The sequence below is a fragment of the Haemaphysalis longicornis genome, unplaced genomic scaffold (assembly GCF_048455015.1).
Source record: "Haemaphysalis longicornis isolate Haplotype H1 unplaced genomic scaffold, Haemaphysalis longicornis Haplotype H1 scaffold_4, whole genome shotgun sequence".
Classification (NCBI taxonomy): Eukaryota; Metazoa; Arthropoda; class Arachnida; order Ixodida; family Ixodidae; genus Haemaphysalis; species Haemaphysalis longicornis.
Genome location: NW_027526361.1, coordinates 225,938,742 through 225,955,833, shown reverse-complemented (window position 1 = coordinate 225,955,833; position 17,092 = coordinate 225,938,742). Strand labels below are relative to the sequence as shown.

Sequence of the window (17,092 nt, the reverse complement as noted above, 5' to 3'; positions counted from 1 at the left end):
GCTACGGTAACCGGTGTTGACATGCGCTGAGAGCTTGTTCAGGATATGGAATTTACATTATTTAGCTAACACATTTGCTATTATTCTGTTGAGGGGTCTTTAATGCTCAGGCAGCTGGAAAAGTAAAATGCTGTAGAATTTTGGGTGCTATTGGTGAGGCTGCAGTACGCAAAGGTAAGGACAACAACGAAAGGAAATGCCTGAAAGTTGCTCAGAGCATACGGGGTTGTGTTGAGAGATAGAGCCAACCACTCTGCCAAAAAATGTGGTTGGTGCCTCTTTCACGAAAATCGGTGAAACACACAAGTGAAATGTGTCTCCACAGTACCCTTAAAATGTTTATTGTGCGTGCCTATGAACTTGCACATTGCTATTTATGTTACGTCGGTATGGAACCATTATACGCTGAATTCCACGTGCCGGAACATTGCGTAAATACGACTGAAACCACAGTCCCTTGAAAACCGTGCGAACGAAACCGAACCGAAACCGAACCTAAACTGAAAGCAGTAGGTGGCGGAGGGTGCCTCAATTCACCCGCGTCCCGCGTACACGAAGGCGCTGGCATCGAGGCTCCAAATGTCGGAACTCATTAGCGTCCTGATGAACTACTTCGCTTCGCCTATTCTAGACGCCAACACCATCTGAATGAAGAAGGTAGTGGAAAAACAGTGTGAACGAAACCGAACCGAAACCGAACCGAAACTGAAAGCACTAGGTGGCGGAGGGTGCCTCAATTCACCCGCGCCCAGCGTACACGAAGGCGATGGCATCGAGGCTCCAAGTGTCGGAACTCATTAGCGTCATGATGAACTACTTCGCTTCGCCTATTCTAGACGCCAGCACCATCTGAATGAAGAAGGTAGTGGGAAAGATATAAGGCGCGTTCGCAGACCTACTTGTACTTGATTTTATAGCGCAGTTGGCAGACCGCTGTGTACTTCACGTTGCGGTGGGAGAGTTCGTGGCTAGAATCCATGCGCAGCCGCGTCAATAGAAATTTTTCTGGCTATGTCATTTCCGTGAAGGATATGACGCCGGTGAGATCTTCTTGTACCCGGAAATAAAACACTTTCGCGTTCAAACATTGCTAAGCGCATGGTGCCGGTACATTGAGGAATACTTGCTACACGATACTGCCTTAACGGACGACACACTGGTGTTGTATGAATAAGCTCGCCTGAATGAACAGAGGGGTGATGTTTCAGACGTCTTCAAAGGTATTAAAGAAAATTTTGTGATGGGCACATGCGGGAAGAAAAATTAAAGCTTTGATCAAACCAGTGATTGACGGGTAGGGCGGTCCTAGCGGGGTAGGGGGCGTGAATTCAGTTGGACCATAAAGAGGGCAGGGAACTGAACGAGGAGACAGCCATGGTAACATACATGATGGGCAATCAGAACGGTAATATATTTTTCACCAAGGCACATGTGCAATTTCTTAGTACACTTGTTTGATAGGTGGTTAACAATATTTTAGCAGGCATGAACACTCCATGAATTTGTGTCTTTAAATTTGTTCCCTCACAAAGAGCATGCACAAGCAATCGTGGATGACGCATGCACGCAGGGATGACAAATTTTACGGTAGGATTGCCACCGATCAGCAAAGGTTTTCCAATATCTCAGTGTCTACTCGGCAGAGGTAACCGTGGGCCAGCAGATGAGGTGGTACCAGTGAAAAGGGGATGATGGTGCTGGGGGCGAAAGTGATGCAACAATGGCGTCGTATACGATGCTGACTTGTGTTGTGCGGGCGTAGACGGCAACCATGCTTGAAGGCTGCAGTGTAAGCTTGGTCACTGCGGGCTTGATGTGCTTCAACATCGCAAGCAAGATTGTATGGCTAGGAACGCTGACGCCATGCAGCCCACTAGAAAGCGCAGTTGTGACAGTTTTAACGCAGGAATAACCTGCGATACAGGAATTTTTCATCAAGTAGAAACTTCTCAAGGTGTTCGTGTTTAAGATGTGAGTTGTTGCTGGAGAACGCTTCGTTAGTAATAAAATTCCTGCTATGCGCGGCCATAGCAAGCGCACATTAAATAAATAAACTGCGTTGGGATCACAACATCACGTGGTTATTGATAAAAATTAAAGCAGTTCCACTCAACCTGAAAACTGTCAAAGTGCGGAGCGGGTTGTATCGCCCTCTCTTGACTATAGTTTTAGCATCGGCCAGGCGTTGACACTAAAAATTAGTCGAGAAAGGGCGCCGCTGCCTATGAAGAGGCCTATAAAGACACCCTGGATTTAGTTTTCATTAATTCATGGTAATTAATGCGTTTATTCATGATGTTTTTTTCTTATATTATATTATTGTATACTTATTTGCAGCCTAGCAACGGCAGCTTCCGCCCAGCGGAGGGCAGCGCAAAGATCACCACCAACAATTGGCATACGCGTAACGTGTGCTCTGAGGCGCAATGGTATATAGACAGACATCAGCAATGGTATACACAGACACCCAAGTTCGATCCCGACAGGAAAAGCGGTAACCTTTTCGAAGCCTCTGTTTGGGTCCGTGACGCCGTGACCCTGGACGAGCTACAATCCAAGAAAGGCCCCGAAAGTGCTTAAAAAGTGGTTCTACTGCATGAGCAATACAGAAATAGCGTTGTTGCTTTCCCGCTAAAATAGTGGTACCTTCTTTGCTTTTTAAGTAATCTTTAAGCCGGCATTTTTCTATCCCTTTGCTGCATTAGCCGAGACAAACATTTAAAAAGGAAGCGGTGCAATCTGTCAATAAAATGTGCGAGATGCGGCTGAGTGCTATGCTGATTATGCATGCTTGCGATGTGCCCGTAATATGGTTTTCGCCTTTGATTTTCAGCAGGTTTCGGATATGTTCGGTCACCGTTGGCAATGCCACAAATTACAGTTTGCGGAATATTGTAGGCTGAAGGTGTCCTTGTTTACCTTTCAATAATTTTCATTTATCGGGAAGTTTGTGCACCCCTAATAGTGCCAGGTATAATTTGTCGTTACATTCACTCAATAGGCACCCAATGACGGTGGGTTTTGGGAGATATAATATGATTCAAGCTTAACCATCGCCGCAAAATAAGCGCCTTTTATAAGTTACCAAAATACACGCTTAAAACTGAGTATAAATCGAGAATACCAATATTTCTTTTCAGACCTGGATCCTTTTCTTCACGTCATTGGTCTGCTTGATAACGCTCTCGACCTTCGCTTACCGCCTTGCCGGAAGGAAAAGACCGACCGACCTGCTAATGGATGTCTCCAAGTTCCTGTACGCCTACATTGAAGTGCTGTTCTTCGAAGGTGAGCCGATGACGGAACATAATTTTGGTAGTAGACACGCGCTTCTCTTCAACGCGGGCGAGAACATACCCTGCAGAACAACATTTACATGGCGCGCTTTCCTTTGCCTTACTTCGTTCATATTGGCTGCATTATATATTTTATTTGTGTTCTGAAAACACACGGTTGAGAATGGCTCTGAAATAAGTAAAAAGAACATAATGACATTTTTGGTACTCTGAAATTCCGGGCTTGTGGTTGACGCCTTCTTCGCATTTCATCCTGACGTTTATCACAGACATTTGGGTGGCTGTTTTGGTATAAAGAAAAGCATATACCCGCAGTTTGGCGACGTTGCAAAAGAAAATTTCACACAAAGTGGATATTGCGGAAATATTATTTCCCATTACAGCAACTGAATTTGAAAAACTTACATTTGAAGAATCGTAGAATGGGGTAAACAAAACAAACGGGTTGGACTAACCATCAATTTTTCCGCCCTCCACTAGTCAGTTATAAACCTTATTTTCAACAATTGACTGGTGCAGACCAAACCATCCAAATATTGCGGCAGTTTTGTGGGTTCGCTGCTCGAACGCATAGTCGTTAAAAAAACAACATTGGTTTGCGTCGGTAAGGCGTTTTAGTTGAATAACGTTGGAGAGATAGACATGAATTGAATGCGAGTGGTTCGAGCATCTTTTCGAGTCGCAAGGACGCTGCACCTTATCTTGATGACGTTCGGAAATATCGTGAAAGTAGCATTAATTACTGTCGACTTAGTGAGCAATGGAACGGAAAGTGATAGGTGTAACATCAAGGAACAAGAAGAGAGCGGAGTGGGTCAGGGAACAAAAGCGTGTTAAGGACATATCAGTGAAAATTAAGAAGAAGAAATGGGCGTAGGCAAGGCATGTAATGCGAAGGCAAGATAACCATTGGTCATTAAGGGTAACAGAGTGGGTCCCTAGAGAAGGCAAGCGCGGCAGGGGTGGCAGTAGTTTAGGTGGGCAGATGAGATCAAGACTTTGGCGGGGATACATTAGTCGCAGTTAGAGCAGGACCGGGATAATTGGAGACCTATGGGAGAAGCCTTTGTCCTATAGTGGGCGTAGATAGGCTGATGATGACATTGACGACGATGACGATGATGTTGATGATGACGAATTACTGACTAATCACGTTCTCTGTTTTTTAAGAAGCCACTGAGGTATCATAAGAACTTAAGACCATCAAAACTAGTTACTTTCAGAGCCCGAGGCAATGACACGGCCTCCCTTTCTGGATACATCGTGACGTGGCATATATCGGCACAACCGCGGCTTCAATGTCGACCGTCTGGCTGTCGTGCTGACAGCGGAGGATAAGTCTTACTATTTTCTATCGACGCTTCGGGCCGCTGGCTCCTCCGGAAACCGTGACGGTGACTTCTGCCTCGGCTACTGTGGCTAAGTTCGCTTTAGAAGCAATACCCCCCAGACGGACGTGAAGGTGCTCCCATTGTCGAGGACTTCGTGAATATTGCAACAATGTGCGGACTTCATCATCCATATTGAAACACCTCGAGTATAACGGCATTTATGAGTCTGGGAGCTGAAGCTTTGTGTAAGGCAAGCTGCTTCACAGCGATTGGCTTTTTCTTCGCTCTTCGAGCACTCTCATTTGTAATTCGTAGTTTGAGCGCAGATGCCGGGATATTTGTTTATTCTGATATGACACTTTATTGAATGATGTACGACTTCTAATCAAGCCATGATCAAAAGCAACTACAGCGAAAATCACAACACGCTGTTCGATAACCGCTGCCAGGACGCAGTATAGAACAAACGAATGTTTCCTCCCACTGTTCCAACTAATTCTGTGATGGTCAAGGGAATGCGTACGATCCTGCACACTTCCATCGCAACGCACTCGGACGCATTCATAGTCAGCGTTACAACAGTGACGAACACTTTCGAGCTTTCGTCTTCCGCGCGCGCACTAATCGAAGCGGCATGCTCGTCCTTGGTCAAGTACAGTTAAACCTGGATGTAACGACCCTCTACGTAACGACTTCCTGGATTTAACCTTTTTTTTTTTTCAATTCCCCATTGCCATCCCCTTTGAAGCCCATGTGTTCGCGACCTCTATGTAACGGCTGCATTGCGACGGTTCACATTGATGTAACGAATTCGCTGCGCGAATGAGTCTTTGTTCGTTGCATTTTTTCTGAAAAATCGGCTGGCTTTTGCTCGCACTGCAATTTTGCCCGCACGGCAATATACCGTGCGTTTCCACGTGAGTGCGGTGTCGGCTCGGTCATAGGCCTGCCTGCCAGCGTGTAGTCGCGCGTCTCCAGTGCTATCCGTGTTGTCAGTCCGTTGGTGATGAGCTCTGCTGCAAGAAAACGAAAAGTTTCTTCTTTTCAGGACCAGATCGCAATTTTGAATGCTGCCTTCGTCGGCGAGCCGGAAAAACGTGCTCCCGGTACAGTATCCCAGCTAGCACCCTCTCAAAAATTTTGATTTGATTGCGGGAAAGAGCATCAAGTTCGCCTTAGCACAAGTTCGGTTTTCGAAACACGTTAAGTAACCAAAATGTGTTAAAAGGCAAAACTGATGCTTAAGTTACGTTTTTGAATACGGGGGTGAGTGGCCTGGATTCTTTCGATTGTCGTGTAGCGACAAAGCTAGTGCGAAAGCAGTAGGTGTAAATCACGCAGTTCTTCGCTGTAAAATATATCCTTGAAGGGTGAGTTCACCCGCACGGGTGTCTAGCATTTTCGTTTTGTTTCTACTTCATTCACGCGAGCCTTAACACGAAGCCTACATGTAACGAAAATCTGCGTTTAATAAAAAAAATTGCGAATTTTTGTCCACTTCTTTATATCCAGGTTTAACTGTGGTCAGATTCGCAACACCCCGAGGAGGAAGGAGGGTAGAATTACCCGTTCCCCGTTTCCCCGTTTTCCTTCTGGCTTTCTCCTCGCACTCGTGGTATTCGCTTGGATTCGCGGATGGTGCCGCGTAAGCCAGGAACGAGTGCCCAAGACAGGTGCTGTAAAATAAACAGCGTGTATAATAAGGCACGGGATAGTGTCACCGGGAGGCAGGGTGGCAGGGTAAAGCCATGGGCTCCGTTCAGCACTCATGACCGATAGCAGGTATGAACTCCCCACATGCATAAAGCGCTTGGAACCTTAAGTTCAGCACGAATACCGGGAAAGAACCAGTGTGAGTTCCGTAAAATCGGATCACTTTTACTTTCGTTGCAGCTACTCAGGTCCGGTTCGTGCCACTGTCGAATCGTGTGCTCCTCGGCGCTTGGCTTCTGGCCTGCTTCGTCCTGGTCAACCTGTTCAACGGCGAAGTGAAGGCCAACTTGCTCGTCAAGTCGGACACCCCCCGCATCGAAACCGTCGAAGATGTCTTGCGCCACCCGAAGCTTCTCCCAATTACGGTGGAAAAGTCTCCGTTCACCACTATAATGCAGGTATTGACGACCGCGCGAATAGACGTAGTCATAATCTCCGCTTTATTCTTCTTTCGGAGAAGTACGTAACGATTACGGCAGATGACGGGTGTTCTTATGCACACGCAAACACACCCACACTCGCCTATAATTGAGGGGCGAATGACGCATTGTCCATCTCGGGATTTCGGTTCACCTTCAGTGGGATGACATCCGTGATCCTTACTTATCCTGGACAGCAGTCATGACAGCACCACTTAAAAATCAACTCCTCTCATACGGTCACTGAACCACCCATAATCTACTGAGTAGAATGACCTGTGGGTCTTATAAAGGGGTGTATCGGGAACGCGCTCATAATTATGTAACGCATAGTAGTGCGGAGCGGAACATTGCGAGGACGATGACGGTGGTGGAGGTGGCGTGAAGCACGTACTCGCGTACGGACAGAGAATTCTCTGCTCAGAACCACTCCATGGCTAAATTAGTATGGACTACTCAAAAAGCAGCTCTAGCTCACTGAGGCATCAAATTTTAATTTAACGTGCCGAAGCTAAATGTCATTTTGTTGCGCACAATAATGGAGTGATACGAAATAGTTCAGACGGTCTTGGGGTTCTAACTTGTTACGAGATTTGGACACGCTAGGGTTTTCATTTTCACCTCCACTAAAAAAAGGACTACCTCAGCCAGGCTCGAACACACATCCTCGCGATTAACAGCACAATGCTTTAGTGATTGAACCACCGCAGTGTGCTGTCCTTTCCGGATATTCACCTCATGTGAACCGATTTTTTAAGAAAATGAGTCTTAAGTGAACTTCACTTGCTTTTTTAGAGCAGTTTTAGCTTCCCTAGATCAGGATATGTAAAACTGGGGAATGTGTCAGGAGACATGCTTTAACGATACCAGTAGTTCGGTTTATGTTAAATCTGGTTTTTATTAAAATGATATACAGGACGCAATTTTTAGTTGATATTCAGCTCTTGACTAATACACTTCAAGGGCATTCACCCTGGTCGAGAATGACGACAAGAAAAATTTCTGTAGTTCGTCGTATTTTCACTTCTTGTGTCATCGTTCCGGTTTTCTGTCGTGTGTCGTATTCCTGTCCTGATTTTGATGTTCCGTCGTGCCGAATTCCTGTCTTGTCTTGATCCTGATGTTCCATCAGTAGTTGCACATAATTTGAATGTTATTGGCTATTGTGAAGAGTAGCCGTAAATCGCAGTTGTGTTGTGACTACAGGAATGTTCGTCGTTGAGAAAATTGACTTTGTCGTTACGACAGAAATGTGTGTCGTAACAACAGATGACTTCGTCGCAACAACAGGACTTCTGTTGTCACAACAAAGTTTTTTGTCGTACGACAGGAATACTTGCTAGGGTTTTGCGGTATTGTGATTTTATACTGGGATAATTCCCGCGTGTCAGCACCATGTGCGCTCAGAAAACCACCGAGGCATTGAATATGTAAGAATGTTTGTTGGCGTGATGGGAGCACTGTTTTAAGTGCGAATGCACTTCTTACGCTACCCTGAGTCACGCTTCTGCCGCCGTCCGTCTTCAGCCGCAGGTGTTATCGCGCGCGCGCCTCCTCGCCCTTAGCAACGGCGCGGAGCGGAGGGGAGAGCGCGCGTAGCAACGGCGCCATGACGTAGTACGCCACGTGACGTCGCGCGCTCTCGCCTCCTCTCCCCTTCCGCTCGCCGTGACGTCACGCGCTCTCGCCTCCTCTCCCCTTCGCTCGCCTGCCGTTTGCGCGCTCTCGCCTCCGTCTCCCCTTCGCTCGCCTGCCGTTGCGCGTTCTCTCCTCCTCTCCCCTTTCACTCGCCTGCCATTGCGCGCTCTCGCCTCCTCTCCCCTTCCGCTCGCCGTGACGTCACGCGCTCTCGCCTCCTCTCCCCTTCGCTCGCCTGCCGTTTGCGCGCTCTCGCCTCCGTCTCCCCTTCGCTCGCCTGCCGTTGCGCGTTCTCGCCTCCTCTCCCCTTTCACTCGCCTGCCATTGCGCGCTCTCGCCTTCTCTCCCGCTTCGTTCGCCTGCCGTCGCGCTGCGCGACGGTTTAAAGGCGAGGCTGTCGCGGCCCGAACGTGATCACGCGGGGGTGTTAATGTAACTAACGGGCAAATGCCACCAAATTTCAACAAACTCCCCCTCATAGCATCACCCGTGCATTCGCACTTCCTCATGCTCCCCTTCGGGGAAATGTGGGGGAATTTTTTTATTGGATGTGTTTATACGTGTTTGGGTACAACTGTTTAATTATGTATAGAAAAACCTCGTTATAACGCAGTTGAAGGGGGGAGTCGTACTTGCTTCGTCATAACCACTTTTTGTTATAGCCGATCTACCGACAATTTGCATGCAAGAGGGCATGCACTTACCACCGAAAGTCGAAACATCCCGTGAGAACAAATAATAGAAGCGTGAAAAAAAATAGCAAGGAATCCTCATTTTATCCACGCCAAATGGCTCATCCATGCTCATTTGACAGAACACAAGCTGGCGGCTCACTTCACAGAGAAAATGTCCTAGATAGATTTTTGCTGTGTCATCTTCAGGCGAATTATGGCTTTTTCAGCTGCAGCCGCAATTTTGAGTCCGTCTTCGCCGTCATTGTGAGCGCCAAAGAAGCGGCGCAAAGGGGCTGCCGCATCCATTTAAAGTGCCTGGGGGAACATCCAGGCCCTCTACTGGGAGCTCGGAAGACGCACACCCTCGCGCGGTGGCCAAGGCGATTGCAGCCATTTTATTGCGCTGGAGTTGGTAGCCCGAAGCTAGCGCCAGTTTTGTATTACCGCTTCCTTGATGTGACGTAAACCTTCGCGCGCTATAAGACATTGACCTGACGGGTACCAAAATAGGTCGTAAATGCTCGTTGTGAAAAAACAAAAGGTCCGTTGTAATCATTGTGAGTAAATTGCAGGTTAGTTAAAACGAAGTCCTAAATACGTGGGTGCCTATGGGAATTTCAAGGAGAAATTCCTTTAGCCCGTTATATCCCGGAGAATTTCTATTAAATAGTTGTACCCCGTTTCGTTATAAGGAAGTTTTACGGTAGTTGGTCGTCGTCAGAGTTACTTTCTCGAGGGTTCTGATTTCTTGTGAAATATGGTAGTTGTCTCTGTTTTTAGCTCGTCTAAACTGTCACTACATATTTACGGTCGTTGCGTTACGACTCCTCGAGAAGATGATGTGACGGCCATCTGGCTGCCATGATACCAGAGCTTTTTTGGCTTATGTAGATACTTTTTCGTTAGGGAGTGCCGGAAAATACTTGGCAAGAGATAGAATATTTCCCTATTCATAATGAGTATGATGACGTATTGTTGCTTTTTCTGCAAATGAAATAAAAAGTAACGATCTTGTTAAGTGGTGGCAGGATGAAGGTGACACGGACAATTGAAGATGTAACGATCTACAGTCGAACACGGATATATCGAACTCCAAGGGGATCGCGAAATAGTTCGATATATGAAAAATTCGATATAAAAATATGGGCTCTGAGACCTCACCTATGGCGGACGATCACTTACCGATCGTCGCATTCAAGAATGACAACTAATTCCGCACTCACGACGCAACAGGACGCTTTATTTCTGTGAAAAAAAAAAATCGCTGATCCTGGCCTGCTTCTCCGTCCTGGAAATGAAATTAAAGACGCTGGTCTCGATCTTCTCGAGGCTGCACAACTAGAAAATTCCAGCAACACGCTGCGCCTTCGCACACCATGCACAACACGCACGCAAAAGAACAGCGCGCACGTACCACAAGAACTTTGAAGGTAACAATTCCAAGGCTCTCTGAACGGACTTCAACAAAGCGCTCGCGATGGTCATCTCTGAGAGAAACAGTGATCTCCGAAAGGTGCGGGACAACTCGCCAAACAGCAGCAACAGCAGCAAAATGCAAAAGAAGGAGGAGGCCGCCATTGCCTTCGTTCCATCTTCCCTTTCCCGAGACGACATCGGGGGAAGACAGACCCAGAGAGAGAGAAAAAAAAACCTTTTTCGGCAAGCCCGGGAACGTACGCAGCCGCAAAAAAAAAAAAAAAGGACGTGCGCAGTCGTGGCATCCCTACCTCGCACGTCACATTTTCCGAGCGTTCGGGCTTGTGTGCGTAGAGAGATTTAGCATACCGGGCTCCGTCCGCTAACGCTACGCGGCCGGTAGCGGGGCACGACTGGGCAAGCGCAAATTCGTTCCGGTAGGGGGGATTCGTTCCGCGAGCCAGTCTTCGCGCCATGCCCGCGCATTCCTGCACATCCCCCTCAACCTCAATCGGGGGTGCAGCGACCGCCGAAGAGCACCTTCCAGCTCGCGCGGCGTTCGATATACCCAATGTCGGGAAAAATACGGTTCGATATAAACGTACGAAGTGCTATACTTTTACACAGAATTTTCAAGGGGATAATTTATGAGTTCGATATAGGCAATAATTCGATATACCCGTGTTCGATATATCCGTGTTCGACTGTATTTACAGAATGTACAATGTGGCCATGGTTCAGACTTGGCCAGGCAAAGTGCCTACCGAAGCTTTGTCGTCGTCGCAGATGCCGCTTCTGCTGATCATGATGATGATGGTGATGATGATGCCCTCAAAGTTTTTGGAACGTACCCACAAAGGGGGATTGGCCAGGGCTAAATCGCACTAAAATTAGTACGTAAAAAACTAATTTATTTCCGAAAAAAAGGAGTCAGTAGAATGGAAGTTCGTTATGACTAAAACCCCCATTACTTATTAGTTAGCACCCTTCAGCAATTCAAGCGACCTGAAGGAGAAAGAAAAGCTTGAATACAATTATATATTCATGCCTTTTTGCATACCCCCAATTTTTTGCCTAAATACATAAGTGGAACAGATAGAGGAAAACCCAAACCCTCAACAGGGTCCTTCAAGAGCAGTTGTCTAGCTGTCGAGAAGTGGCTACAGGCGAGAAAAAAATATTCGATTGTTTCCGGGACCTGGCACCGCACACATAGTTCCGTAGGTGAAAGCCCTGTTCTAAACAGATAGAAATTTAGCATTGCATTCCTGCAGCGCAGCTCGGGGAATGTCACGTTGCATTGCCGCGCAGTACAAAAATGATCATTCCACCCGAACTTTAAATGTTGATGTTGATGCTCTTCAAAAGATAGGACTGCATCTGAACTATTAGGGTCTAAATGTTAATATCTTTTAATCTTGAAGATACAAAAAGAGCCAGATTAGGTGCGCCGAATTCAACGGGAGCTGTGACAGCGAAACTAGCTAAATGGTCCCTCCTTGCCCCTGAGATCCGTATGGCTAGGTACCCAAGCCAAACTTACCCCCTTCACAAGCCTTGCAATCAAAAAACGATAATGTGCGGTACAATGGAGCGTCGGAAGAGGAAGTTAATGGCGATATAACTGACATCAAATCAGATAATATGATGATTTTTGTTACATGTTGCGGTGCTTATACATAGAGCAACAGCTATTGCTAAAAATTCTGCAATAAAAATGGGTGGTTAGCCTGGGATTTGTAGCCAAAACTCCAATGTGAAAAAATGCCAATTCCAGCTTTCTCGCCATTTTGATATGCATCTGTATAAATCACAGGAGAAGCAGGATACTTGGATAAATACTCATTTTAAATAGCGGCAAATAGCGAGCGTGGGAGAAGTTTTGCGGCCGAAGGGAAGGGGTTGTAAAAAAAAAAACTCAGTTTCTCGCTCAGCAGTGGATGCTGGGATAATCGTACAGCTTAACAAAAACACAAGCAAAACATTTTTGAACAAACTGCACTTGGGGGAAATGCATTTCGGTAACGGAGATGTAAAAAAAAGTACTCGGAGCACGAATAAATAAAGGCTTGGCAGGGGGGGGGGGGGGGGGGGTTGGTGTACGTGCAGAGGTAAGTTTGAACCGCCAGCAGCAGAAATCGGACCCGTACGTCTGGAACGCGTGCCTCGAAGTACAAATTCCGGTTCGAGACGAACCGAGGGAGGCCAAGGAATAATTGAAGGATGCGCCTCTCCAATAGGGGTAACGGTCACAGTTTGTAAATTCGACAATTGCAAAACAAGACGCAGCCAAACTGTATGACTGGCTAGACGTAGGATCGGCACAACTGCAAAAGTGGGTCTCGGCACATTCGTGCTCGTTTTCCACATACCCCTTCATGCGACCAAATGCTCTCTCTGCTTTAGCGACGGATGCATTAATATGTCTATGCCAATCAAAAGCAGAGGTGTATGTAATACCAAAATACTTCAGCGAATCCTACCTACGGAGTGACTTGAGTTTTGTAAGCGAGAGAAATTGAAACTGGTCCTGCAACCTGGAAGACAAGTAGAGCACTCTTTGACATATTTAGCGTTAAATGAATGCTGTCAAGCCATGTCTCCAACAAAGATAAATAGGCCTGCAAAAGTTCACACGTTCATAAGACGAATGAATGTCGACTACAGCCGCAAAGAACGCTATATCATCCGCATAAACTTATGTTGTTACATCTGAGGGTGGAGAAATATCTCATAACGATATTGAAAAGCAAAGGCGATAGAACAGGTACTTGAGGCACACCTCTAGTTTGTGGAAATCTTGAAAATAGCTTTTCGTTTGTACTAAAGAATTTCTGATTGGCGAAAAACTGCCTAATCTAAGCAAAAAGGTATGCGGGGGGTTTATGCGGGTAGTTTGCTAAGCGAGACACTATGCTCGACATTGTCATAAGCTTTAGCTGCATCTAAGGTCACTAATGCGACACCATTTTTCCTTTTTGTGCCAAGCGAACCCTCGACTCCAAGTCCACATGAGCGTTTCAAATAGAGCATCTCCGCCTAAAACCAATCTGAGCAGGACTAAGTACTTGCCTGTCCTGCATCAAACAAGCGAGCCGTTTAAAAACTCTTCGCTCTAATAATTTGATCATGTTAGAGAATCGGCCTTAAGTTGTCTGAGTCGAAACCATTACCTGCATTATTTTGGAGCAAAATTATCTTGGACACTTAACAGTTTTGTGGAATCCAACAAAACTTGAAGGATGAATTTATGACATTTAAGAGAACCGGGTCTAATTCTTCAGCCAAAATTTAATAGCACCAATAACCACGCCGTCAAGCCCCGGCGCCGCCGATCGTGTGATGGAAAAGGCCCCCCTCAGAAAAAAAGCTGACACTGGCGTGTGCCGCTACGCGCCACTGTCATCTTCCTCGGCTTCTCATAGCGTGACAATACGGTTGCGTCCTATGCTAATATATATTTTGTAATAAAGGAAACACTCAAACATTGAAGACCCACGTTTGTAGCCTACGTCAAAGGCCCATGCAAGAATTGCTGGGGTGATGTTCGGCCAGGAGCCACGTCATGAGCTACATAGCTACATACGTCTAATGCTTGTAGTAATTTCGCCATGTGGCTGCTCAAGATATGACTTCACCAAGGTAATTTGAAGCGTGTAAAGTACCCATCCGGCTTAAATTCGCACTTTAAATTTTCGAGCGCGGTTGGTTTTTAAAGCGGTAAGCTAAGGCAACCACGCTCGATAAAACAATAACCCATGATTTTTGGGCCCTTCCGAAGAAACCTTAGCCGCCTATTCCATTCATATGTTAAAGAAAAATACGAAAGCGAAGCTGAATTTGTGATGAATTATTGATACCAAGGTATTAATATACTTTGGATGTATTCTGTGAGGTTCTCGGACGGTCGGAGGACGTGCCAGCACAGTGTAGTACGCCTATTCCATAAGGCGTTTCCGTTCTCCCCATAGTGTACTGATCGTCAACTTGTTGACATAGCATTTTCATGAAGCTAAAGACGTGTATAAGAAAAACGCCCTAGAATCCAGATCGCATTCAGTCTCCACGTAAGACTCCCAATCGGCATAAACGATAAACAATAGCAGATCAGACAGTCCGAAGTTGCGGTAATAAGCAGTGGTAGATGGGTGGCACGGGCTCCTCAGGGTCACACAACAACGTCACACGGTGCACGTGGCTGTCATTTAAGCGAAGCCTTAGTGTCATTACTTATGCCGTTGTATGCCAATACGCCCTACAGGAATCCAACTTCTTCTGACGAAGATGATAAAGGATCGTGAGTAAAACGAAAGAAAAAAATGCTTCCCGTGGTCGGAATCGAACCTGGGTCTTTCGCGTCCTGAAACCGGCGTCTATCCGATCGCTCCATTCCTAAATGGTCCAAGCGAGCAGCAAGCAGCCGGTACCAATTCGTGCCGTACACCCCAAACCCAAACGTTAGGCCTACGCAGTGCCCAACTGAGAGTTAGAGAGATGGAGAGAGAGTAAACGTGCTTATTGCCAAAAGCAATGGGAAGGAGTCCTCAGTCCAAGACTCCTTCAGCTTTCCCAGCCTCAAAAGCCCTGAACACCAGCAGGCGCTGGTCATAAAGGCCGGAGCTGCTCAGAGCTCCCTCCCAAAGCTCGTGAGAAGAAATGGTGGGATTTCGCGAAAGTAGTAGGGCGTGCGTGCAGCCCCGTGCCATATGAAAGAGCGTCCCGGGACTTCGCAGAAGCGGCATAGCGGGGAATATATGGTGGGGTGCAATATGTGGCATTTAGTGGGGTAGGGAAAAGTATTCGTCTTGAGTGCACGGAGCTGCCGTTCCTCCTGTTTCGTTAGGTGTTTATGCGGTGTTGGGTAGGTGATACGTCCACACTTATAGTGCCGCGTTATCTCGTGATACGTGATCAGCGGGGTCGGCCTCTACTGCTCGCTTCCCGGGGCCCGGCGGGATAACTCTGGGGTCAACAGGTGGGCGGTTTCGTTGCCCGGGACGACAGAGTGGGTGGGTGCCCATATGATCATGATGTATCTGTAGCGAAAGTGGACCAGCGTCTGGCTTCCGTTACGGTGATGGAGTCGATTAGCGAGGCAGTGCACACCCGATCCTCCTCTTCCTCTTCTTCTACTCCCCCACTGTCGCCCCCTGCCTGCGCATCTTTATTTCTTAACAGTATATATCTGGTGGACGCTGGCAGATGATTTGGTGGGTTGTTCGGTGAATTCGCCTGCACGAGAAGTTATGGCACGCTTGCTGCGAATCTGTGATGATTACTCTGGCTCGTTCATGTATGGCGAGAGCGATGGCCGCTTCTTCCGACGCCCGCGAGGCATTGCTTCGGGGACGACCTGACCCTCGTCTAGGAGAGGCCGGCCCTGCGTGGCCGTAGCCCCCTCCCTCCGCAGGAACATTCAATAAAGTAATTTTCTCTCTCTCTCTCTCTTCCGCTTGTAAGGGGTCGTACCCGGGTAGGGTTAGGCTGCTAACGTACTTATTCTGCTGGACAACCACGGCTGTCCTTGCTCTTATGCCGGGATAGGAAGACGCATCCGTGTATGCTGTCGTTGGTTCCCTCCCGTAGTATGTGTGGATGGCCTTGGCTCTTGCTTCCTTGCGCCCAGTGCGATGCACGGGGTGCATGTTTCTAGGGAGTGGTGAAGCGTACAGCTGTTTCCGGATATTGTGGTCGAGATTGCTCATTTGAGATGCCTGACGCTGCAGAGGGGACGTGAGCCCAAGACGAGAGAGAAGAGTCCTCCCTGTGCTTGTGACTCGCAGCCTCAATCTTTGGCTCGAAAGATAGGCTTCTATGAGCTCGTCGGCCGTATTGTGCAGGCCGAGCTTCAATAGCTTGTCGGTGGCCGTGCTGAAGGGAAGTCAGAGGGCCTGTTTGTAAGCCTTCCGAATGATGACATCCACCTGTTGCATTTCTGACTTGGAGAGAACAGCATAAGGAATGGCGCATGTAATTCTTGAGATTATAAATGCTTGGACGAGGCGGGGGGTGCCCGCCTCGCGCATTCCCCGTCTTTTGGTGGTCACACGCCTGATCATATGTGTGACTTGCTCGTAGGTATGTTTCAGTCTATTTATTGGATGGAGTTGGTTCGATCGGCTTGAAAGGTCATACCAAGGATCTTGATATCCGAGGTGGGAACGATGGTGTGGCCCTCCGTGTGGATGGTGACAGTGGGTGGCTTCTGGAGGAGTTTCTTTCTTGTAGGAACAAGGAAGCGCTCCGATTTTTGTGGAGTACATTGGAGGCCGCAAGACTTGGTGTAATGATTCACCGTGTTGGCTGCAGTTTGTAGGTGCTCCTCTATCTCCCTTAGAGATCCTGTCTTCGACCAGATTGTAATGTCATCTGCATACAAGTTGTGATGTATGCCCGCAATTGAATCCAATAAGGGAGGGAGCCCGATGAGCGCAATATCGAACAACAAACGGGAGAGCACTGCCCCTTGGGGTATGCCCCGGCTGCCCAGTAGGATCGGATCTGCGGTTAGGTCTCCCACTTTGCGTATTTCCCTACGACGTGTGAGGAAATCTCTGGTGTACTGATCCATTCTAAGCCAGCATTTGAGATTATTTAGTTGCGAG

The 17,092-nt window shown here is 47.4% G+C and overlaps 1 protein-coding gene across 1 annotated transcript in view; it reads left to right on the top strand.

Moving 5' to 3' along the window:
* Nucleotides 1-17,092, top strand: part of LOC144179669 (putative glutamate receptor) — a 47,122-nt gene that overhangs the window by 9,784 nt on the left and 20,246 nt on the right. Inside the window, exons 5-6 of the mRNA XM_077708114.1 lie at nucleotides 3,141-3,288; nucleotides 6,521-6,738. Coding sequence (XP_077564240.1) covers nucleotides 3,141-3,288; nucleotides 6,521-6,738 — 366 coding nt within the window. The remainder of the gene's footprint in view (nucleotides 1-3,140; nucleotides 3,289-6,520; nucleotides 6,739-17,092) is intronic.